We start from the raw sequence: 26,209 nt of genomic DNA on the forward strand, positions 1-26,209 counted from the left end.
AAAGTTAGGTTTCCTGTTGGGATATTTGAGATCTCTCTAATGTTTATAAGCTCTACCCCCCTCTGGCTGTGTGAAATGATGATTAAATTGTCTTATTCCATTTTTGTGATTAGATATTTTGTCCCAAATATAAATAAATTGAACATATTATCACAATAGCTAATATTTACTGAGGACTTACTATGTACGATGCATTGCTTTAAGTGCTTCACATGTTTATATATACACTCTCTCATTTAATCTTCACAATAACCCTGAGGGATATGTACTATTATTTGCAGCCTGTTTCGTAGGTGAAGAAATGAAGGCCAAGAAAATTTACCTAAGGTCACAGAGCAAGTAGGGGATAGAGCCAGGATTCTAAACCACATGATATGACTGCTTTTAAATTCTGTTAAACTTTCTCTTGCATTTTTGGTTCCCCTACAATACTGTTCTCATTATAAATCTGAATACAATATACATAGAAATCAAAACAATTTTACTACATAGTTCTAAATTGTTTTACCCTAAGTAATTAGGTACTTTAACTTTTCATAAGAAGAGCAGGGCTACATTTTTTTGAATAATTTTGCACATGTTACTATTTATGCTGAAGATTGTCTTTGCTTGCAGTGAAAGAAGTCAGAATATTCTGGTTTTTGTTTTTGTTTTATGGTATGCGGGCCTCTCACTGTTGTGGCCTCTCCCGCTGCGGAGCACAGGCTCCGGATGCACAGGCTCAGCGGCCATGGCTCACGGGCCCAGCCGCTCCGCGGCACGTGGGATCCTCCCGGACCGGGGCACGAACCTGTGTCCCCTGCATTGGCAGGCGGACTCTCAACCACTGCGCCACCAGGGAAGCCCTATTCTGTTTTTTATAAAACCAGAAAATAAAAATTTAGCAGCTATTTTCGGGGCTAAAATAAGCTTCCAATTTTCTAATGTTTTAGAAGCTATAATAGTATCATATTATAGCCCGAGACTTTCTAAGGTAGAATGCCTTTAGGGATTTGGTGGTCCAGTTCTCTGTCCAATTTCTGAACTCCTTTGAATGTAGCCCCGTAAAGGGATCATCCCCTCTCTACTTAAACAAGTCCAGGAAGAGAGAATTTACTATTCAATGAGGCAACTCATGAGAATATACATGCTAATTTTCAAAAATCAGCCTCGTCTACTTAGGCTTATTAAAATTGTGTCTCAGTAATTGTTACATGTATATACACCTAGACCACTAAAGGAATGCCATTTTTAGTTCACTGTAAGCAAGAGAGATTCTTTAGGTTTTGTAATATGCTCATTAATGAGTAAAACACTAATAGACAACTGATATAGTGGAAAGCTAATCATTATATCTTGTTTCTCCCTTGTCAATAATTAGCTTGTTATTAGTCTGTACTTTAGTATTATCACAAGTAACCGAGGCTGTTAAAATGCATGTGATCATATTATCAATGTTATTGATCCTGTAAGTGTTCTAAAGTTTTTCTAACATAACTAACAATGCTCTTGAAAGAGGAAGTACTATTCCTGTTTCTTCAAGGGAAGACCATTTAAAATATTGGTTTGTAAAAAATTAAACAAAATCTTACAATTTTGTGTGTGTGAGGAGAGTGATTATTTTATTTTTTTATTTTTTTTTTTACCTAGGAAACAATTACGTTATTCACCGCAACAGCTGTGAAGTTGAGATTAGCCGTGTGGCCAACCGGGTTCTAGACGAGCTGGTCCGACCATTTCAAGAGATTCAGATTGATGACAATGAATATGCTTGTTTGAAGGCAATTGTATTTTTTGATCCAGGTTTGTTTCCAAAGTTCCATTAAAAATAATTGCAGTGAAAATTAAACTTTTTTTTTTTTTGCTGTACGCGGGCTTCTCACCGCTGTGGCTTCTCCTGCTGCGGGGCACAGGCTCCGGACGCGCAGGCGCAGCGGCCACGGCTCACGGGCCCAGCCGCTCCGCGGCACGTGGGATCCTCCCGGACCGGGGCACGAACCCGTGTCCCCTGCATCGGCAGGCGGATTCTCAACCACTGCGCCACCAGGGAAGCCCGAACGAAACTACTTTTTAAACTTTAGAATATTTTCTGTTACACTCTAGTAAGGTTAAGTATTTAGATTGCCCTTTTTATTCCTTTATTAGACGCAAAAGGGCTAAGTGACCCAGTAAAGATTAAGAACATGCGGTTCCAAGTGCAGCTGAGTTTGGAGGACTACATCAACGACCGACAGTACGACTCCCGGGGCAGGTTTGGGGAGCTGCTTCTGCTGCTGCCTACGCTGCAGAGCATCACTTGGCAAATGATTGAGCAAATACAATTCGTTAAACTTTTTGGGATGGTTAAAATCGACAACTTACTTCAGGAGATGTTACTGGGTGGTGAGTAGATTTGAGAATTTCTATTTTATTTGTTAACATCATACTACAGTACTTTAGAGCAACTTGACCTGTTTACCTTTTGTCCGTGATGTAATGAACTCAGTATTTTATATTTAGAAAGTCTGCAAAACCCATTGGATGGGAACAGAAATACTTGAACACATTCAAACCTCCCCTCCATTTGTACTCACCATCTTTACCCCGTCCCTCTTTTCTCAATTTTCAGATCCTCCCAAATAGGGTAAATAGAACTATATCTCCTATTGTTAGTACTTCTTGGAGTATATTATATTTTTCTATGCCTTGACTCCTCTAAAAGCTCAAGGATTATCGGAATTGCAACATAACCAAAAAATATATATAGTACATACTTTAAAAATAAACATTGTGCTCCTGAAGTAATTAACTGACACAACACAATGAAAAGGGAAAAACGAGATTTCATTGCTGCAGTAGATGTCAGGAATAACTTAAGAAATCATTTATTTTGTATTCTGATCTAGATTAAATTTCCTTATAAAATCACTTTATTTTAGTTTAGTTTAATTTTAGTTTTCTAGTGCTTAATGTGTTTCTAATGACATCTTTCTGAAATAAAAGTTGTTTATGCTAGTAGGGTGATTCCCAAATACTGTAAACTTAAGGTAAGTGATTCTTGGAATTGCCTTAACAACAGGCAGCAAACCTAATGATTCCAGGAAACTGCACAGAAGGTCCATTATTAATATACAACATAATATAATACAACATTAATCTAACCAATGTACAGTGAAAGCTGACATTGTCTTTAACATGGCAGTGGCTCTATTAATTTATTTTTGAATTTCCAAAAGGCACTTTGCAAAAATAGCAGTATTCAAGCTGTCAATCAAAACAACTGTTCCAAGGTAAACTTAAATAACACTAATGCAAGCATCTTTTTATCTTCTGTAGGTGCTTCCAGTGAGGCTAACCATCTCCATCATCCAATGCATCCACATTTATCTCAAGATCCATTAACTGGACAAACTATACTTTTGGGTCCAATGTCAACACTGGTTCATACAGACCAGATCTGTAAGTATCCGAGCTACTTTTGAAACATAATATTTCTTAAAGTTAATTACCTGAGAAAAGGTGGAATTTGGGGAAAGAATCTATTTGTGCCCAGAAATTATAAAAATTGGATATAATTTCTTCTCCTAGATTTAATTGTGGGAGATTGTGAAGCGAGTCACTTATTCTTCTTAGGTATGAGTTTTCTCCCTAAAATGGAGATGTGAGTACTAAATCTTTCTTCTTCATAGGTTTAGGAGCACAAAAGAACATACAGGATGTCCTAGCTTTGCCTGGTAGTACAGTACCATAAAAATGACTATACAAGGTGGAACCATGCAAAGGAATCTTAATAATCAACAGAAAAATTATGATTGCTTGTGACCTTTAAATATATTTGTCAAAACATCAAGAACTCTTTTAGCTATAGGTTATAAATGTATAGGGAAACTAAAAAAAAATAGTAGTTTTAATGCTTAGTGCACCATAATTTAAAATATTAATAACACTGAGAATTAATGTGTTTTATTTTTTTGTAAAAAAATATGAAGAGTAGTTTGAGCACTGCTTGCCATGTTCTCTTCTAATGACTTACAAGAGGAAATGAGCATCTTTGATGGATTTTACTCTTTTGGAAGTTTGGGTCAGTTTCCAACATTTTATCCTTTACATTTTTAATGTCCTAAAATATCTCTGAGAGTCCATTTGATGTGAAGTTTTCTGCCAGTTTCACTTCCTCTGGGACCTCTTCAACCTTTTCAGTGCAACTGGTTCCTCATTTCTGCTGACAAGCTTTCCTTCACTAAGTTCTTGGCTGAATTTTTAGGGACTCAAACAATGGTAGTGTCAACATTTCCATCGTCAGCTCTTTCTTCTATAACTACATTTATGTTCGATTTGAACTTCACTTCCAACATTATCACTTTTTGTTTCTTTACTGCACATTCTCCCCTTTTGGCCAATTCTCTTTCAGTTGTTCATTTTTGCAAAATATCATGTGGATTTGTCACTGAGAGGGAGACGAGGAGGCAACACAACTACACAGTATGTTGTCAGTGTATGAACTGAAGGAAATATGTTCATTGAATAATCATGGACAGACTGCAGGATGTGATGTGATTGGTCACTGATCAAAATGCACATCTATTATTTTAGGTAATTATTTGTAGACTGAAGAGTTATCAGTGAAGTTTGTGAAGTTTGTAACACAGTGAAGTTTGTGAGTTTATGCAATACTCACAGTTAATTAGAGTTAGCATGCTAACTGAAATTTGAACCACGTTTTCGAAAGACTGGTGCTATTTAACTAAGCTGTGATAACTGACATTCATGTATATCGTAATTGTGCAAAGCGTGGGCTGCTTAGGCTTCCTTTAGTTCTTTGGAACTAAAATGACTATATAAATACTAGGGGTTGCTAGTAGATAGTTAATCTGATATTATTGCAGATTTAACACAAATTTTATTTTTATATGTCACATTGGAGATTTAAAAAATCTCTATTTGACAAAAATATCTAGAATTAATTGCTTCTGAATTCATACTAATTAATTCCAGATTTACTTTTGATCTACTGCCTCTGAACACTAAACCAGCTACCTCACTGAGATGCCTTCAGTTATTGTGATATAATTATTATGGGTACCAGCATTGCCTACTGAATTTACAGGTGCCCTTAATAACTAGCTACAGTGTTGTTTTACCCAAATGTTCAGTGCAATGTGACAACAATTAAGTGAGTACCATCTGACTGCTACCTAGTGGTAGGGAGAGTAGAAGCCACAGAAATGCATGCCATCACGGCTCTTCTTTAGATACACACACTGGTAGACCTATGTGTAAATAGTGTCTGAAACACAAAGTTCTTTGAGTATATGACAGAGGCAGAAATGAAATTGTTAGAAAAAAATACACATGATGTATACTATAGCACATTTAATCTGTGGATCCCCATGTAGTTGAAAGACATTAATTTGGGAACATTCTCTTTTGTTTTTTCCTTGAAGTACAGTTAATTTACGATGGTGTATTGGTTTCAGGTGTACAACATAGTGATTCAATATTTTTATAGATTATATTCCATTTAAAGTTATTGGTTATATTGGTTATAGTCCCTGTGTTGTACATCACATCCTTGTATCTTATTTTATACCTAGTAGTTTGTGCCTCTCAATCTGCTTCTTGTGTCTTCCCTTCCCTCTCCCCAACTTCTCACAGGTAAACCACTAGCTTGTTCTCTGTATCTATGAGTCTGTTTCTGCTTTGTTATATTTATTCATTTGTTTTATTGTTTAGTTTCCACATATAAGTGAAAACATACAGTATTTGTCTTTCTCTGTTTGACTTATTTCACTATTCATAATACCCTACAGGTCCATCCAAGTTGTTGCAAGTGGCAAAATTTCATTCTTTTTTATGGCTGAGTAATATTCATATATATAAATGATATATATGTAAAATATGTAATATTCAATATATATAAATATATCTATATATATTTTTTTCACATCTTCCTTGTCCATTCATCTGTTAATGGACACTTAGGTGGCTTCCATATCTTGGCTATTGTAAATAAAGCTGCTATGAACATTGAGGTGCATGTATCTTTTCAAATTAGCATTTCTGTTTTCTTCAGATATAAACCCAGGAGTGGAATTGCTGGATACTATGGAAGTTCTGGTTTTAATTTTTTGAGGAACCTCCATACTGGGACCATTCTTGCAAAGCACATGTTACCACTTTCATTTAATTAATCGTCTAGAGCAGAGAGAGGCAAGCCCAACACCATACCAAAAAGTCTATGAAGTTGTGTCTTTTAGAGATCAGTTATTCATAAACTTGGAAAATAAAACACATTAACAACACATTGAACATTGTAGGTATCAACTGACAAGAAAGTTTAACAATTCTGCTGGTGGTTAAATCCTTTACTTTTTAAATGCTAGCTTTGTAGTATTTTAAAAGCATTTTTGCTGACCCTAATCTTTTTAGAATCACATCATCACACTTTTTAATTTTATTTTCCCTCTCTCAACATAATATTTAAGAAATTCATTTGTAAAGGAAAACTTTGCTTTGCTTGTACTCATTTGGAACAGTTTATATTTTACACAAAGCAAAACATTAAACACAAGCATACACACATATTTAAGTTCATGCATATTTTCTTGGTCTTTTAGAGCAGACTACTTGAGTGTTAGATCCATCCTAAATATCCAGGAATAAGTTTTAAAGCAAATTTGGTAATTCTTTTGTCAATTAAATTATATCTAAAGACATTGTTTCTAAGTAATTGCTAATTCACACCTAATAATATAAAGTTAATATATTTAAGAAAACCAGGCAAAAAGGGACTGTTCTCATTTTGTATATAATTTTTAAAAACTGTTTGGGAAAAAAATATCTATGAAGATTGCAATGCCTCAGTCTGATCATTAATCCTTTTCTATTTGTTCTGTTAAATATATGAAATAATAATGTGAGTACTAAAATATTTCAAGTTTTTAAAAATTATAGAATGGCTTCTAGATTATTTTGTAATGTGGTTAAAATTTGCCAATAGAAAGAAATACTGTTATAGATAATGAAGTATTCAAGCTGTAACTTATTTTTTTAAATTACTCAGTGCTCTTTGCATTGATGGGGAAGGGACCTCCAAGTGTATTTGTAATAGAATAACTTTGAAGTGACAAAGCCAGTGTTTTTTAGATGCTTTTAACTACAACATAGATTTCAAAGCACTTGAAAAGTTATCTTACCTTAATTTTTTTATGTCATCTAATGTTTGAATTAGTAAAATCTAAACTAAATATGTTTTATTTTATGTGCTTTTTTGATTGCAATTTTGATTTACAATATAAAATTTATACTGTAAGATTTGGAAAAAAACTAGCTTTCTGTTCATTCTTTACATTTTAACTTTTTTTCTGCTGGGTTTATGAGAGAATCAGATGTTCATAAATGCTATTAAGAAAGGCAGAAGACACCTTAAAGTGACTGTCAAGATTTTTAAGTATGATTTAGTTTAATGCTAATTGAGACAGTAAGATGGGAGTGCATCTCCAATAGTATGTCAATGACCTGATAATGTATTATAATCACTACTTTATATGTGATCTTTTAAAAACATATCCAAAATAAAGTAATGCATATTGGTGTCATGCAGGACTTAATGGGATGGGCCAAGGTGAAGGTCACCATTACCTACAATTCTCTGATTCTTTTTTTAGCAACTCCAGAAACCCCACTTCCTTCCCCACCTCAAGGCTCTGGACAAGAACCATACAAAATAGCTGCAAATCAAGCTTCAGTCATTTCACACCAGCCTCTCTCCAAACAGAAGCAATTGTGAGAATATGTTTACTTCTGAACGGCACTGCATAAATGTGAAAAGTTGTTGGTCTTGAAATATCTCAGGAAAGCACTTTGGCAAACTCTTAGCCAAGGCTTCTTCATGGTGCTGTTATAAGATGGTATCCTGTTTTCTTGTTTATATACTCATTTTGTTTGTTGTTGCTATTGTTTAAAACCTTTAGATGCGACCAATGTATATCTGAGTTTCAGTATGTTTATATCATACTGTTTATAAACTCGTACTGTGCCTGAACCAGTTGAATCTTATGTACTACTTTCATTTGCTGTCTTATTATTAATTTAAATCTGTAAATAACTGCTTATGGTGATGTGATGCAGAACTAAGTGTTCTTTTTTGACTGAGAACAGTAGATCAGAAATCCCAGATTAATATTAAATGAATCAAGTTTTTAAATAAATTTTAAACTTGCAAATTCATAAAATAAAGCAGTCAGTGTAGAATAGGGTATATTTCTTTGAAGAAAAATCACTTATGGATATACCGTGGCTAAGAAGCATCTTTTTGGTCCACAGTTAAACACGCCTATATTAAGTTTAGAAAATTATAAATAGGCATTCCATAGATGACTGGGTATTCCTTGAAATCTGCCTATATTTGAAGATGTATGTTAAAATAAAACATGTTAGTTTTATCAGTTAGGATACAGGTTAAACTGTAAAACAGAAACTCTTAAAAGAGTGGCTCAACCAAGACAGACATTTATTTCCCTCTCCTAAAACAATCTAGAAGCAGATATCCATTGACTAGAACTTAGCCCACGCCCACATCTTGTTCTCGGGGAGGCTGGGAGTGTTAGGTAGAAAGCCTTGTGCCAACAAAAACTGTACATCACTGGGCTTCCGCTATCGGGGAGACAGAGTAGCCAGCTGTCACACACGCGTTGCCTCATTTAATCCTCCGAGCAGCCCTGTAAGAGAGGTATTATTATCTTTCTCTTGTAAAGGAAGAAACCTTTAGCTTAGAGGGTTTTAATAATGTAACCAAAGTTCATTAACCTAAAAAGTAGGAGAGCCATATTCAAGCCCAGGTCTGGTGGACTTGAAGAAGATTAAATCTTTGGTATAGAATGAAAATGTGAGCTTCCTACTGTGGTTTTTAAATATATGCAATTGAGTGATGATTGAATATTACCCATTGTGTTACCCGTTAACACATATTTACATGCAAATGAGTGTAAATTTGTTGCAACATGAATAAGAAATGACTTTTGTACTTTTAACGAATCTTCCTCCTAAAAACAAATCAAAAAAACAAAACAGAAAACCCCAAACTTTTGAACGGATTTAAGAAACTAAAATATATACCAGGTAGGTTATGATGAAAGCAAAGACAAATTTAAATCAGTGACTCAGCATATTTTCAAAAAATCCAGTGCACTGAGGAATGTAGTTCATTGGAGCCCAAAACTATTTGACTATTTGATATTATCTAAAGCTGGAGCTTATTTAAAACAATTGACAGGCTGCCTCAAGAAACAGTGATGCCTCCCTCTCTCTTTCTCATTCACACACACACACACACACACACACACACACACACACACACACACTTTATTTGCTGAAGCAGGGAAAAACTGGTTTAGTAATTATTAATGATGTAAAAAGGGTTCTCCAAGCTGCAAGAGGCTGAATTAAATGATTTTTACAGAATCTTTCAAAATTTCTATGATTATGATTTCATAGCCCCCCACTTACCCTGCAAATAAAAAGCTTCTGTTAACTGTAACTAACTTATTAACTCTTAAAATGGAAAAATGATTACTTAGAAGCTATCATTGATTTAATAGAATCAATAAAATTTCTTGCAGAGCTGGTACCTGGAAACTGTAAAATATATCTTTGAGAGAGAGTGAGGACAGGAAAAAAAAATTAACTCATTTTTTAAAAAATTTACGCTAGTATCTCTATTTCATGAATAAGAATGCTTTTGATTTTTATAAATGGAAATATATTTTGTAGTTTTCTGTTTAATTTTTTGTGTTCTCAGAATACATAAAAAACCCTTTAGAATGTAAAACATATAATTCATTTTTAGTGAACCTTGTAACTTATCTGCATGTATTTACTAAACAGTCATGTTTTAAAAATTATTGCTAACAAATTTGTTTTAAATACTATGGTCAGGGAATGTGTAATATAATATTTTTGTATACTTAACTGCCAAAAATGCTGGACAAAGGGGAACTGAAGTTTTCAGCATATCTTCAAAATGTTGATAAGCAAAGTTGTTGCCTTTATATAGCACAAACCATTTTTCAGGTAATAAAAAAGAATAATTTATTGTGAAATAATGATTCATTTTATAAATGTAAAATTATTTTTATAAATTTCATTGTTGAAAATCAAAAATTACTAGATTTTTTTAATGTTAAATTATAGTGAGATTAAAATATTTCTAAACTGTGATACCATATTGTTTCACTGAACTTTCTAAATAAAAACTGAGAAAAAAAAAAAACCCTAAAATGTGGTCCTTCCTTAGTGTTCAAAAATGATTTCATAATTTTAGAGATACTGATAGTGTCTTTTATATTGTCACTTAATTAAATTTACATAGCATGTGCAAAATACTGGTCTTTAGAGGCCAGAGCAAAATTAATTAGCACATCTTCAAATAATTGTAGAGTTGGACACTGATTGAAGGAAGAACCTCATATTTGCCCTTTAATTATGTAGTTTTGCTTGAAAGTTTTGTCCCAATAATTAAAACAGATGCCCTAGGCTGACTTAAACACTGTACATAAATTTGGCAGGTAAATTTTTTTTTTTTTTTTTTTTTTTTGCGGTACGTGGGCCTCTCACCACTGTGGCCTCTCCCGCTGCGGAGCACAGGTTCCAGACGTGCAGGCCCAGCGGCCATGGCTCACGGGCCCAGCCGCTCTGCGGCATGTGGGATCTTCCCGGACCGGGGCACGAACCCGTGTCCCCTGCATCGGCAGGCGGACTCCCAACCACTGCGCCACCAGGGAAGCCCTGGCATGTAAATTTTTAACCTAAATGTTTTAATTCCTGATATCCTTCGTTCACATTTAAAGCTTCTTTGTAACATTTCTTATATTATTAAGACCAGTGATTTTATTTTTATAGAATTCTACTAGGTTTTATTTTATTTTCATTCTTATCAGGGTAACGTATACATCATTTAAAACACAAATTATACTTAAGGTGTAAAGTGAAAACCTGCAGTCAGTCCTCCATCCCTTCACTCCCCTGGTCTCCATGTACTGCTCTTTAGTAACTATATTCAATTATTACAGCTATTTTAGCTGATATTTTTCGCCAAGATTTGAAAGCACATGTTTTTTAAAATCATATTTTGCAATTTTTTTTCATTTTTAGAGTTGCTTTGTATACAGACACTTCATCCTCACCACATTCTCCCAATTTCTTAAAAAAATCAATATTTTTACTTAGTAGTCACTATTTAAATAATTTTAAACCATCATTTAAAATGTGAAACAGGTAATTTTTATATCTCTGTGGAGAATAGAAGATATATACCGTAATCTTATAGCAGAAGTAAGAATAGTCCTAGCTCCAGTTCACAGAATGAATGTGACTTAGAAAAAAGAAAGCACATCAAATATATTAATAGTGAAGTTTATCATAACCACATGTTTGAGTGTGATATGACATCCATTTCAACTTGGTTATTTGAGATGATATTTTTAACTTATGTCTCTTCTTTCCCTCCAATCCCACTGAATTGCCAAGAGAAACACTTCTCAAAAATAAGAAAAATCTATACAGGTACTGAAACTTAAAAAAAATTTTTTCCTGAAAAATATGGGGTGATGACATCTGAGTAAAGGAAATGCAGACCAGTCTATGATTAAGCACAGGCGTAATGGTGCTTCTGGGAAAGTAATGTGAAATTCCGCAAATAGAGACCTCAGAATCTTCAATGATTTAACACTAGAGGCTGAGATCAAGGAAGAGCATGCAGCAGTCAATGAAGGTCACATCAAAGAACATAAGGGGCTACGGCAGTGACCCAGTATAGAGGGCTCCTATTGAGATTCATCTGATTTCCCTTGAGGCAGAAAGGCTGACCAATGAAGGAGGGTCAGGGCCACAGCAATTTCCAAATGAGAGGAGTTGCATGCAGTCACAGAGGGATGGAGAAATCCTAACTTCAGAGCACTATAATAGTCGGGCAGACAGAGAAGTTTTAAGCCATGCCCACGATTTAGTCAAAAGTGTAAACAGAGTTCCCAGAGAGGTTAAATTCTCAAATGAGGCAAGTCAGCTTCACCAGGGTGAGGGCCCTGACTGGGAAAACTGGGACCTTGAAATTGAGATAGGAACTTTTATAGAAAATTTTGAATTCCCAAATACTCTGGAACTCTCTGCAGAAATGCCTTACTCTTGCTGTTAAGAGTAGGACTCTTTCTGGTAAGGAGAGAACTCACTGCTTGAGGACAAACAAAGGCCTTTTCTCCAGACAAGACATATGCCCCTCAGGACATATGCCCTCCTCCTCTCCTGTTGACTAAACCAATACTGAGGGTTAAGTCACAACATTGCCAGGTCTTGGAAGTGCTAGGCTTGCTGAGAGAAAAAGGGGGAATTATATTTCCAACATAATGAGATATAATGCCAGCAGTTAGGAGGTTGGTTCTGTTAGAACTGGAGGGACATAGCGAAAAGCTGAATAAGGGAGATTATATTAATATGGAAACAACCTACTAGGTTACAGAGTTTAGCCTCTTGGCAAGAACCCTAAAATCATGGAGGCTGAGTGGTGATGCAGACAAGCACATGCATTTTAATGAGTACCAAGTTTACGGTAGTACCTAAAGGGGCTTGATCTGCAAAGAGCTATGGAGATGGTGACTAGACCCAAAGAGACCATAGGGGTAACAAGATAAATAGCCAACAAGGGTATTTTTCAATCTATGCAACCAAAAAGAAAGAATGAAGGAACAGAGGAAGGGACGGAGAGAGGGAGGGAGGGAGGGAAGGAGAGAAAGAAGAAAGGAAGGAGAGAAGGAACAGAAAAATGAGACAGAAAGAAGGAGGAAGGAAGGAAGAAACAAGGATGATGAGCTGAGGGTTGCCAAACAAATTTTTTTAATTGCAGTATCTTGCCAAGTTCCCAGACTTAGGTCTATTTGTTAACCCAGAATCCATTGACTGAAAAAGAGCCCCCAGGACAGACAGGCCCTATATCTCTACAGCAGGTATATATTTTAAGGATTCCCCCAGTCCTTTTCCAAACAGACCTGTGGCCATTTACTCAGATAAACATTCCCTGGAGGAAGGAAAAAAAAATAAGCATTTTGGAATTGTTGCAAGAGGTTCTTGCTTGACACTGATACCTGGAAACCTGAAGCATCTTCATGGACCCCTGTTAGAATGGTAGCATAAGGAAGCTAGATAATAAATAGAGACATGGCCTAGGATCAGCCCACAATGAGTGTGGTGGATTTGTTTCAAAATAACTAACTGAAATTATGTTACAAAAATTCCCTTCCCTGAATTTCTGGGTGAGTTCAGGCCACAAGAGAAAATTTGTTTGTATGAATTGGGAAAGCATAAGTGAAGCAGCAGCCATGCCCTTCTATGCTCAGAAGATTAGTAAAAGGTACCAGGTGCCTTTGCAGCTCATACATCTGTCACTTAATTGCTGGCTGACCTTGTTTGTGTGGGGAAGTAGTCATTTTCACTTCCCTCAGTTCTGGCTGATTTTGCTGCCATTGTTTCTCGGACTCCCAGGCCATGAGCGAGGTTAGCTCCTTGAGAAATGACACCAGCTCCTCAGGCAGGTCATTCACTTGATTGCAGTTGGATTCTTAGAGGCAAGGAGTCATCAGTAAGAGTTCTGATGTGCCCTTGTGGATTCCAACTCATCTTCACACACTCCAGTCTGTCCTTGCTTTTACCCATTATGTCCATATTTCCTTTCCAACTAATACCTTGTTGACTTCAGGCCACAGAACTATTTACAGAAGCAACAGTTTTATGTAGAGTATTAAACCAGCCCTAAAACTATGTGACATTGAAGTCTTAAATTCATAATTGTATATAACTTCTTGTGTTTCTGTTTCTATGATTGAATCTTGACTGATACAGTGATTTTGCTGAGTCTAAAAGTCAATCAGATAATCATTTCTCTAGTACCTCAGTGGGTTGGACATACTTTGAGGTTGTTGGAATCCAACCATCTGTTCCTTGTCCTGCTGGATAAAAACTGTCTTAGTGGGGAAAGCCCAGCGGAAGCCTAGAAAATTGTTGCCACTCTCCAGAAAACGTCAGTAACTAAAAGAATATCATATTTGAAGCTGGTGTGGGAGAGGGGGAGGAAACAAATATTATTATCGCTTAGAAATCTATAGAATGCAAGAATAGTAGTCTCTGTTGTATCTCAATTTAATTCATCAAAATGGATCCCAAAAAGACAGAGAAATCCTGGAGAATAAGAGTAGACTGCCCCAAATTTCAACCAAGTAGAGTAGTAGCCTTAATTGCAGTGGATTAACACGGCTCCAGGTATGAGGTATGTGGCTACTGATCTAACGAATGCATTCTTTTTCATTCTGGTCAAAAATGGATCCGGGGAGGAAGGAGGTGGTGCTGCTGTCCCTCATCTGAAGGTCTGTCTGTCTGTCCACCTGCCCGGCCCCACCCTGCCCCTGGGGAAGCTTGGCTCTAAGCTGCAGCAGGATGCCAGATGAGAAACTCTTTCGTACTATGATTTGGAACAGCCAATGATCTACATTGACAGAGTTGATCCAAGGCTATGTTGACTTTCCTGCCTTTTGCCATAATATAGTCTGAAGATATCTCGATCAGCCTGATATCTTATCAAACATGATATTGGTTCCTATTCAGCCAGAAGCTGTTGTCTTTAAGGAGAGAAGAAATGGCTTCTTGAATGTCCATCAGAGGAACCAGCTTGCAGATAATAAATGTTGAGGATAGGATGCTATCCTTCAGGACACATTACATGTTCTAACTGTATCCCCAGAAAGTAAAATAATTAGATCTGGAAATCAAATGGTAGAAAAATGATTCCCAGCCCATTTGGGGAATTTGTGCTCTCCGTCCCCATAACTCTGGGCTCTCAGTGATTAGAAGTATTGGCTCTAAAGAGGTAATTCTGAAGAAGACTTCCATTTACAAATATTTTCTATTTATATGATTTCCAAGAGACCAGGACACTAAAAGAAGAATCAGTATCTTAGCAGGGGTAGCTGCCCCTGAGTATCAGGAAGTAAGGTTGCTGCTATGCAGTGGGGCAGAGAGCAGGTGCCACAAAGGGGCATCTCTTGGTACCTCGTTGCCCATCTGTGAAGGGAAATGGACAAGTTCCGCAGCCAGTGCCTGAGAAGAGCTTGGTAATTAGAGACTCAGATCCCTGCCAGCCATGCAAGCCACTGAGACGACAGAGGTTCAGCCAAAGGTGAGGAGACTCTAGGTAGTAGAAAGAGGGGACAATAATGATCAGCTGCAGCCTTAAGAACATCTTCCTTGGTGGGTTATTGAAGCTGAATCTGGCATCTGTGATCCAGCACCGAATTAATTCTCAGAGACAGAGTTTTGGGTGAAGTGGAAAATCGCTTTATTGCTTTGCCAGGCATTAGGGAACCATAGCAGGTTTATGCCCTCACAAGTGTGTGTCCTGACCTGGAGGGGGTAGCGAGGAGTTTGATGGTAATGGTTCAAAGAAGAGGGCATTATCAGCTCGTGGACATTTTCCTGACTGGTTGGCGGTGAGGTATGTGGGAGTCAGCGTCATCAACCTTCTGGTTCCAACTGGTCTACGTGCTTGTGGACAACACACTGTTAACTTCTCCCACCTGGTGGGAGTTTCAGTATCTGCAAAACAGCTTAAAGATATTGTTCTGTGTATCCCTTGAGGGGGAACCAGGACCCTGCCCCAAGGCTGTAGTATTGTTTCTTCTGACTGTTTCTCCCTTGTCTCACATTCCCTCCCTTCCCTAATCAGCAAATGTTTTTTTTTTTTTTTTTTTTTTTTTTTTTTGCTGTACGCGGGCCTCTCACTGTTGTGGCCTCTCCCATTGCGGAGCACAGGCTCCGGACGCGCAGGCTCAGCGGCCATGGCTCACGGGCTCAGCCGCTCCGCGGCACGTGGGATCTTCCCGGACCGGGGCACGAACCCATGTCCCCTGCATCGGCAGGCGGACTCGCAACCACTGCACCAACCAGGGAAGCCCATCAGCAAATGTTTGAACCTGCTCTTTGGAACTCAGGGAAGGTCATGGAGGCTGAATGAAGCCTATTTCCTGTAATGAAAAAATGGGGGACACAGGAAGACTTTTGTGCCCAGGATCCCCAGAAGGTCCTGCTTGGTATCGTTATGAAATCTATGCCACTTACCGTTCTTTCTTAATTTTCCTCCAGAAAAGGGGCTCTCCAGAATCAGAGGAGATGCTACCTAAATTTAGAGGAAGATATGCATCAGAGAGGCACAAGGTATACCGCAGACTGAAGGACTTATTTTGACAGTTGCTGGAGTGCAGCTGGCTAAGAACAATCAGTGGGCAGATATCTCTGAAAATTACCCAAAGTCACCTCATTCATCACCATACCTTCTTCCTTGGGAGCAGCCTGCATCCAAGGATTGGTCAGTGCAGGGGCAGAGAAGCCTAGCCCTCTTCCCCCAACTTAGGAAAACTCTGGGCTTCTTGTCCAGTTTCAGAGTTCACTATGGGATTGGCTGAGGTCTTTTATGAGTCTGCATCACAGCTTAACTTCTTTCCCAAAGTTTGCCTCTATCCTCTTTAAGAGTGTAGATCTGAAACCCCACAACTCAGGGGACTTGAACCCACTGTCTTTTTTTGCGGTACGCGGGCCTCCCACTGTTGTGGCCTCTCCCGTTGCGGAACACAGGCTCCGGACGCCCAGGCTCAGCGGCCACGGCTCACGGGCCCAGCCGCTCCGTGGCACGTGGGATCTTCCCAGACCGGGGCACGAACCCGTGTCCCCTGAATCAGCAGGCGGACTCTCAACCACTGTGCCACCAGGGAAGCCCTATGTCATTCTTTTAAATGTTGTTCCCTGTCCCCTTTCCTCCTATTTCAGATCCTGAAAGCTTTCCCTAATAAATACACTACATGCTAAATTCAGAGTCTGATTCCTAGGGAACCCAATCTGAAACAACAAAGACAATTAATTCATATTTATATACTGTCATAGGTAATTGTAAAATAAAATTAATTAACCATATAAATTAAATATTATCATTAAAAATAAAATTTGTAAAAATCAGATTTGTAAAAATCAATATAAATTACAATATCATCAGAAATCAAATTTATAAAATAATCTAAAGAAAAATGTTTGCACTGAAACTGAAAACTATGAAACATTTCTGAGAGTTTAATCTATTTTCAGATAAATTAAGGCATCAAAAACTAATGCAAAATCATGATCTAATGGAAATATTAGATATTTGTTTTAAGTATATTTTGACATTGACATAGACCTTCCCTTAGTTTCTTAGAACATATCTTAGAGGAATTTATCTTTAAAATATCATTCTGCAAAACAATGAGGTTCTTTTTCAGGCTATTTATGATAAGTCATCTTAATAATTCTATTAAGAGCATAGGTGAATAATCCATTTTTTAACCAATTAAATAAACACTCAGGTTATATTCCTCCTTTAAAAAGTGATCCACATAATCTTGTATTGATCATAACTTGAATATATACAGGAATTTTAAAATACATTGAGTATTCTTTTATCACTCTAATGTGACAATGCTATATTCTAGTAAAGCATTGCAATAGAGAGTTATATAAAATACCCAAGGACCTACTGACCAACATTTTATCAACATGACTACAAACACTATCATTACTGAACTATGAAAAAAACAACAACAAATATCTGTATATGTTGTAGCAAAAAGCTTTTTGAATTTATAAATAATAATTTAAAAAGGATATACAGTATCTACTTTAATATGTATTTTTATTATTATATAAGGAATGCCTGGCTGGAAAGAGAATGGTAAACATGCAAGGAAGTGGTTAATTCTTATCCAGGAATTGATGCTGCACCTGAACCAGGTATCTAGAATGACCCCAAGGACATAGCCCAGAAGTTCAAGTTTTATGTGGCAATACAGCCTGATCTAGACAGCCTGAGTGCCAGTTTGCGCTCTTGTTCCTCTGTGTGTCATAAATAATTACACAGGTGCAATTGCAAGAGTGCTATAAATGAGAATCACTCTAAGTTAATTCCTATAGGTTGAGAATTTTCTGTAATTACAGAAAGCTCAAAGTGCTAGTCACACATGGATTTTGAGATCCGGCCAAGTATTCACAGCAGTTCATTCGGGGGCCAAGACTGTCTCCTGACTCCCAGGTGGATTCAGATAAGATCAGATACAAAAACAAGCTTTCCCTAGAAAACCCTTTGAAAAACTACAAAACAATTTCTTCAACTTGTGCATTTTTAACAGCTAAACAGTAATACAATTTCAGTAGCAATAAACTTAAAAAGGAAGTTATTTACTTAAAGGTATATTTTGATAAATGAAATTACAATTAATACACATGAAAATGTTTTGGTTTGTTCAAAAATATCTTTTGAAAGAGGTAGTCATTTTTTTCCTCTGATAATTTAGCACGGAAAGATTCCTTGGTAAATTGTTAAATCAAATATTAGGCTAAATGAGAAAGGCATTATGTTGGAAGTTCGGATTTATGTGCCATAATTAAACATAAATAATCATGGCAGTGCCCCCTTGAAACCTCTAATGGTTTCCCACTACTCTTTGAGTAAAATTTCAATTCCATGCCATGTCCCCACCAAGCTCTAGATAATTTATACACCCTATCTCTTCGACATAATCATATGCCATTCAATCCTCTTCACTTAGTATGCTGGACTTGCATAATCATCATCATCATCATTATTTATTTTAGTGTAATTTAGGGCTTTTTTTCTATTCAGAATACTCTTCATATGGTTAATACGTTGTTCACAGTTTGTGTTTCAGCTCGTATGTTACCTCTTCAGAGAATCTTTACTTTATCCCCTGAGGTATCGTTTTCCTCATTACCATAGTGAATGCCTTTAAACATGTATCTCAACAAACAATCATTTTATTATGTTATTTGTTCATTTGCCTACTCTTTCTCCCCCCACCAGCCCATTTAGAATTTAAGCTACTGGGATAAGAAATCATGTTGAATTTATTTATCATTGTACTCCTAGTAGAATAACGTAGAATGTAACTTACATAACAAATATTGGTTTAATTAATTAATTAAAAGACAGACATTCAACTTCAGAGACAAAGTTGTAGACCTAGTTTGCAAGACATGCTAAAAGAAGTTATTTAGAAAGAGGGAAAACGAATATAGGTCAGAAACTCAGATCTACATAAAGAAGGATGAGCATCAGAGAAGCAATAAATGAAGGTAAAATAAAAACTTTTCTTCTTAATTGATATAATACTTAACCGTTTGTTCAGAATAGTAGTAACAACACAGTATTCCATGAGTGTACCTAAATGATAAGTTAAATGAATTGAGAGCAATGATATAAGAGACAGGAGAGAGGAATTAGGAATTTTTTGGTTACTACAAGATACTTGTACTACTTGTGCAATGGTATAGCGTTACTTGAGAGTTGACTTAGATTGGTTTTAAATGCATACTGCAAACACTAAGGCAACCTCTGAAAAAAAGTAAATGAAATTATAACTAATATGCTAAGATAGCAAAGAAAATGGAATCACATAAATTGCTCATTAAAACCACAAAATGCAGAAAAAAAGAAAACAAAAATAAGGAACAAAAATAAGGGCAGTACGTAGAAAACAATAGCAAAGATGGTAGTTATTAATCCAATTATATCAATAGCCACTTTAAATGTCAATGGTCTAAATAACGCCGATTAAAAGACAGAAATCGTCAAAGTAGATCAAAAAGCAAAACTCAGCTATATGTTGTCTTCAAGAAAACTATGTTAAATATAAAGTCTCACATAGATCAAAAGCAAAGGGATGGAGAAAGATATACTATGCTAATACTTATCAAAATAAACCAAGGATAGCTCTATTAATTTCAGACAGAGTATGTATACTTCTCAGAGCGAGGGAAATTATAAGCTATAAATAGGGGCACTACATAATGATAAAGGGGGCAATTCTCCAAGAACATATAACAATCCTTAATGTGTATTTACCTAACTACAGAGCATCAAAATGCATATGGTAAAAAACCTCTAGAACTGCAAGGGGAACTAGATGAATGTACTGTTATATTGGAGACTTCAATACTCCCCTATCAGATGTGGACAGATCCAGCAGGCAGAAAATAAGTAAGGACATAATTGAACTCAACAACATCATTGATCAACTGGATATAATTGATATCTATAGAGCACTTCCTCCAATAACAGTAGAATACACACTTTTCTCAAGCTCACATAGAACATTCACCAAGACAGACCGCATGCTGGGCCAACACAATACAGTGTATTGAAAGAGAAAAACAAAAAGTTGGAGGAACAACACTACCCAACTTCAAGACTTGCTGCAAAGCTACAGTAATCAAGAGAGTGTCATGTCGGTGAAAGAATTGACAGATCAGGGAAAAATAATAGAGATTCCAGAAATAGACCCACATAAATATAGTCAGCTGGTCTTTGACAAAGGTCCCAAAGCCAATACAATGGAGAAAAGATAATCTTTTCAACCAACGATGCTGGAACAACTGGACATCCACATGTGAAAATATGAATTTAGACACAGATCTCACACCCTCCAGAAAAATCAATTCAAAATGGATCATAGACCTCTATGTAAAACTCAAAACTATAAATTTTGAGGTGATAACATCAGAGAAAATCTAGATGACTTTGGGTATGTTAATGACTTTTTGAATACAAAACAAATAGCATAATCCATGGCAGAAATAATTGATAAGCTAGAGTTAATTAAAGTTTAAAACTTCTGTTCTGTGCAAGACACTGTCAAGAGAATAGAAAGACAAGTTACAGACTAGGAAAAAATATTTGTAAAACATAGTGATAAAGGACTCATCAAAAATAGAGACAAAGATTCTTAAAATTCAACACCTCCCCCCAGTAACCCAAATAAAAATGAGCAACAGTCCTGGAGAGATACCTCACCAAAGAAAACATGTGAATGATAAATAAGCATATGGTGATGATAAGCAATGATAAACGTATGGCACCTTTCCCTAACGATATATCTTTCATGTGTCATCAGGGAAAGGCGTTTCAAAACAACAATTAAATATCACGATATACCTATTAAAGTGTCCAAAATCTGGAACACTGACAATACCAAATACTGACAAGGATGTAAAGCAAAGGGAACTCTCATTCATTGTGGTAGTATATACACTTACACAGCCAGTTTTAAAAACAGGTTGGCAGTTTCTTACAAAACCAAACATACCAAACTTACCATGTGATCCAGCAATCATGCTCTTTGGTATTTACCCAAAGGAGTTGAAAATTTTTGTCCACACAGCCATCTGCACACAGATGTTCACAGCAGCTTTATTCATAATTTCCAAAATTTGGAAGCCACCAAGATGTCCTCCAAGTAGGTGAATGAATAAACTTTGGTACATCCAAGCAGTGGGATATTATTCAGTGCTAGGAAGAAATGAACTATCAAGCTATGAAAGGACACAGAGGAATTTTAAAGGCACATTACTAAGTGAAAGAAGCCAATATGAAATGGCTACATACTGTACATTTCCAACTATATGACATTCTGGAAAAGGCAAAATGTACTATGGAAACAGAAAAAAGAGGAGTGGTTGAGTTGGTAGGAGAAAGGGGTGAATAGGCAAAGCACGAAGGATTTTGGAGCAGGGAGGATTTTTAGGGCATTGAAACTATTCTGTATGATACTATGATTGTGGATACATCTCATTCCACATTTGTGAAAACCCATAGAATATACCAAGAGTGATCCCTAATGTAAAATATGGACTTTGGGTGATAATGATGTATCAACATAGGTTCATTGATTGTACCAAATCAATGAACCATTGCAGTGGGAGACATTAAAAAGGGATGGGGGTTTTTCAGAGTGGGGGTAAAGGGTATTTGGGAACTCTCTGTACTTTCTGTCCCATCTTTCTGTGAATCTAATATTGCACTAAAAAATAAACTTGATTTAATCCTGCTTTAAAATACAATAAAATAAAAACTTTTAAAAAATGTATAGTGATGGATGTTTCCATGATGGAACTATGCAGGCAAAAAAGCAAGTAATAATTGGCTAATTTTCTGCCAGTGTGCTTCCAGTAACTCAGTTAAAAACCATAGTAAGGCAATATCTTCATTGCCACTGTACTCCTAGCTGTAGTTTGATTTGATTTCATATATTGTGTATCACCATTGAGCAGCTTTTTTTTTTTTTTTTTTTTTTTTTTTTTTGCAGTACGCCGGCCTCTCACTGCTGTGGCCTCTCCCATTGAGGAGCACAGGCTCCGGATGCACAGGCTCAGCGGCCATGGCTCACGGGCCCAGCCGCTCTGCTGCATGTGGGATCTTCCCGGACCAAGGCTCAAACCCGTGTCTCCTGCATTGGCAGGCAAATTTTTAACCGCTGCACCACCAGGAAAGTCCTAGGTGCATATTTTTAGTCCAATTTCAGATGAGGAAACTGATGCTTGGTAGAATAATTTGTCTCAAGTCACTCACTTATTAAGTGGAGAAACAGGACTTGAATCTAGATTGTCTGAAACAGAAATGTAGCCTCCCACTGCAGCAATGCCCACAGCCACAAGGAGTTGGGCAGCAGCTACAGTGGGACCTGTGACCCCGCCTCTCCAGCCATGGAGGAACCTGCAACTGTGGCATCACCACTTGCAGTGGCAGCACCTGCAAAGCCAACAGCCTCATATACAGCAGAAGCATCCACGACCCTGGCTCCCCTGCCCTCGATGGAAGCAGAGCCCGAAACTCAGGCGACACTGGAAATGGCAGATGTACCCAGCATCCCAGTGCCTGGTGACTATGCCAGCAGCAACAGTGACACCGGCAGCAGCAAGGCACCAGCGACCCATAAACAGCGACCACAAGAGCATAGGACATTACCTCTGGCAGAGGCTGTGGAAGATGCCAAGTGCTGATTCTCCAAGATAGCCAGAGGCAGCGTAGGTAAGAGAAACCAAAACTTGTGCTATAGCACCACCTACTGAAAAACAAAAGAAAGTAATTGCTAACCTGTTGAGCTGTTCGCTAATTTTATTCTTGAGCTCATTGAACTGCGTTTCTAAGTTTTCTTGCAGTACATTGTTTTTTATTGTGACAGCTATTTTGAATTCTCTATCAGTTAGATCGCAATATTCTGTGTCTTTAAGCTTGGTTTCTGGAGAATTGTCATTTTCTTTTGTGCTACAATGTTGTCATGGTTTTTTATGGTGCTTGATGTGTTGTTTCATTGCTGGCACAACTGAAGTAGTGAACACCTTTCTTCTGTAGGTTAAGTTTTTTATTTTTTTTTAACCTGATTTCAACAATTCAACAGGTCCATAATCAGCCTCCAGCAATTCATCAAAATTATATTTTTGATACTTCTACCAGTTTATTGCTCCAGCAGCTTCTGTTCCATGTAAGTCAACCTCAGTTGCTATATCTCTCTGGATGAACCTATCTCTCCAGATTTTATGAACAGAAGGAGTACTTTATTAAAAAGATTGAAACTCTGAAACTGAACAAACAGAAATTCTGGAGCTGAAGAACTCAATAAATGAGATGAAGAATACATTAGAAAGCATTAGAAATAGAACAGACAATATGGAAGACAGAATATGTGAACTCGAAGATAGGAATCTAGAAATAATACAGGTAGGAGAGAAGAGAGAAATAAGATCTAAAACAAATGAAGAAGTTCTATGAGGACTATCTGACACCCTTAGGAAAGGCAACATAAGTGTAATGGATATCACAGAAGGACAAGAGAAGGAGAAGAAACTGAGAGTTTATTTAAAGAGATAATAGCTGAGAACTTCCCAAATCTGGGGAATAAACTGGATATACAAGTCCTTTAAGCGAAGAGAACATCTAACTACCTCAATGCAAAAAGACCTTCTTCAAGACACGTTGTATCAAAACTGTCAAAAAATCGATGACTAAAGGCGGTCAGGGAAAAAAAAAGATGGCAACCTACAAAGGACCTCCCATCAGGCTATCAGCAGATTTCTCAGCAGAAACTCTACAGGCCAGGAGAGAGTGGAGTGACATACTCAAAATTTTGAAGGATGAAAACCATCAGCCAAGAAGTTATCCTTCAGATATGAAGAATAAGTAAAGGCTTTTCCCAACGAACAAAAGCTGAGGGAGTTCATCACCACTACACCTGCCTTACAAAAATTGTTAAAAGGAGGTCTTCTACCTGAAGCAAAAAAGTGAAAGTACACAGAACTTGAGTAGGGTGATAAATAGAATCAGAAGATTGCATCTCTGTTTCGGAATAAGTTGTTACACAATTAAAGCAAAGGTTGAAGGGAAAAAGTTATAAAAATAACTATAGCTAGTGATTGTTGTTCAATCTGGTGATAAACTCACAAAATAAAAAGAGATTTCTGCTTCTTGTTATGAGGAGTCGAGGAGAAAGGACTTACTCTCTCACTGTAAAGAACAAAAATAGAAAACTGGACAGAATAAATGAAACCACTGTTTTTAGTCATTTCACTGGAGAGTTGAAAGTGCAGGACTGTGATCCCTTTGAAAAGAAGCAATGATATGAGCCCTGCAGTCAACTTGGCTCTTTGTATGGAGGAGGAGTCCAGCTTTGGAGACCATGATGTGGCGACAAGAATCCATACAGCAGGCAGAGTGGTCTCACTGTGTTGAGGAGACCAGGAGACAGAGAACAGAGTTCACAATGGCTGAGGTGGCTGAAATTTGCTAATTAGTCTGTCCTATTTTCCCATACATCTGAGAAAAAAAAAACAACCTTGACTTTTTTAGATGACCTCATTTGCACTCAAATTATTCTAGCTGATCCAATATAGGAAAATTATATTTAATAATGATCTGTAGTTTTATCAAACTATAAATAAAATAATTTAATATGGAATTTAATTTTTGAATCTACCTGGATTAAAAAAGGAGTATCTTTTAAGGTATCTAAAACTGGCAATTAAATATATTAAGGTTTTTCTTTCTAGGTCCCAAAGCACATAGACCCAAAGCACATGGGCCTTAGAATGCAGTGGCTTTTCTCTTAATCTGAAGGGATTAGCATCACCTGTAACATATAAATTAGCTGAGCCTCTGAGAGATCCTATATTGACCTCAGTCATTTTGTTCAGCAATTCTTCAAAAACAGGCCAGGGGCTCACTGGTGAACGAACACGTTTGCAATACTGATGTTTGTAATGCAGAAAATTTTTGGAAGGGAATTCTATTTCCCTGAACAAGTTTCCAAGCACTAAACTCTCTTTCAAATAATAAAAGAGGTTAGAGACTAACTTAGGGAGCCGATTCAAGTTTTCAATGTGGTGTTAATAGGGGCAAAGCAAAGAGACAGATTACATTGACAAGGAAACAAAAATGGGTAACGGATTTAATGGCTTGAGTTCTGATGGAAAAAATAACATTGTCTATGAGACTGTCATATTTTTTAAAAATGTGGCTACCATTAATAGTTCTTACCTGAACCAAAAAAAAAAAAGTTTATATGGTGTTGTATAAATCATTAATGTTTTCAGCAAAATTAAGGTGAAAAATATTTAGGTTTCCTTTTGTTTATTGTCTTCATTATTTATATCCTCAGGAATTTCTTATGTACTCAATAACATTGATAGTAAGATTTGCTGCATTGAATATTCACTTGTGATTTTTAACTTTTTAAGACAACAAAAAACCAATAAGAAGCTAATTTCCATGTTAGAATAATAATTTGTGGGATTATTTCAGTAGAGGTATATGATGAACATTGTTAGAATCATTATATGATCAGATGGCTAATCAAGGGACATTTCAGTCCAAAATTTTTCTATTTGTCCCTGTCTGTTATATAAGATATTCATAAAAGACCATAAAAAATTGGAAAATCCCGTGATTCATGGACCCATAGTAATGTATATATGACCATAACCCCAAATTTTGTCTATAAACTAGGTGATAAAAAGAAATTTGAAACTATTAGATAAAATCACTTGATTTAAGCTATAAAGTAATAATTAAGTAACTAGAGGGAATGATAACAATGGGATAAAAGGTAGAGTTAATATTTTATTTGATCAAAATGCAAAGAGAACATACCTTAAGTGTGACAATTGATCCTAGCAGAGAAAAAAGCATGAGGACTCAAAGGGATAGGACAAAATAACAGGTTGATATTTGGAGATAAATTCAGTTTTGTCAAGGTATAAATGGTAATTATAATTATTGTATGAGAGAGAGAGAGAGAAAGGGAGAGAGCTTGACAAAGGGGAGGGAAGCAAAAAAGTAATGTTA

The 26,209-nt window shown here is 36.7% G+C and overlaps 1 protein-coding gene across 2 annotated transcripts in view; it reads left to right on the forward strand.

Annotated features, from left to right (window-relative positions):
• The window catches only part of HNF4G (hepatocyte nuclear factor 4 gamma), a 139,508-nt gene extending 129,306 nt beyond the window's left edge, over positions 1 to 10,202 (forward strand). For both annotated transcript variants that reach the window (XM_067018117.1, XM_059042653.2), the window contains exons 7-10: positions 1,630 to 1,782; positions 2,125 to 2,361; positions 3,295 to 3,417; positions 7,626 to 10,202. In XM_067018117.1, coding sequence (XP_066874218.1) covers positions 1,630 to 1,782; positions 2,125 to 2,361; positions 3,295 to 3,417; positions 7,626 to 7,747 — 635 coding nt within the window. In that variant the 3' untranslated portion in view covers positions 7,748 to 10,202. The remainder of the gene's footprint in view (positions 1 to 1,629; positions 1,783 to 2,124; positions 2,362 to 3,294; positions 3,418 to 7,625) is intronic.
• Positions 10,203 to 26,209: the final 16,007 nt, after the last annotated feature.

This window comes from Kogia breviceps, chromosome 17, assembly GCF_026419965.1.
Source record: "Kogia breviceps isolate mKogBre1 chromosome 17, mKogBre1 haplotype 1, whole genome shotgun sequence".
Taxonomy (NCBI): Eukaryota; Metazoa; Chordata; class Mammalia; order Artiodactyla; family Physeteridae; genus Kogia; species Kogia breviceps.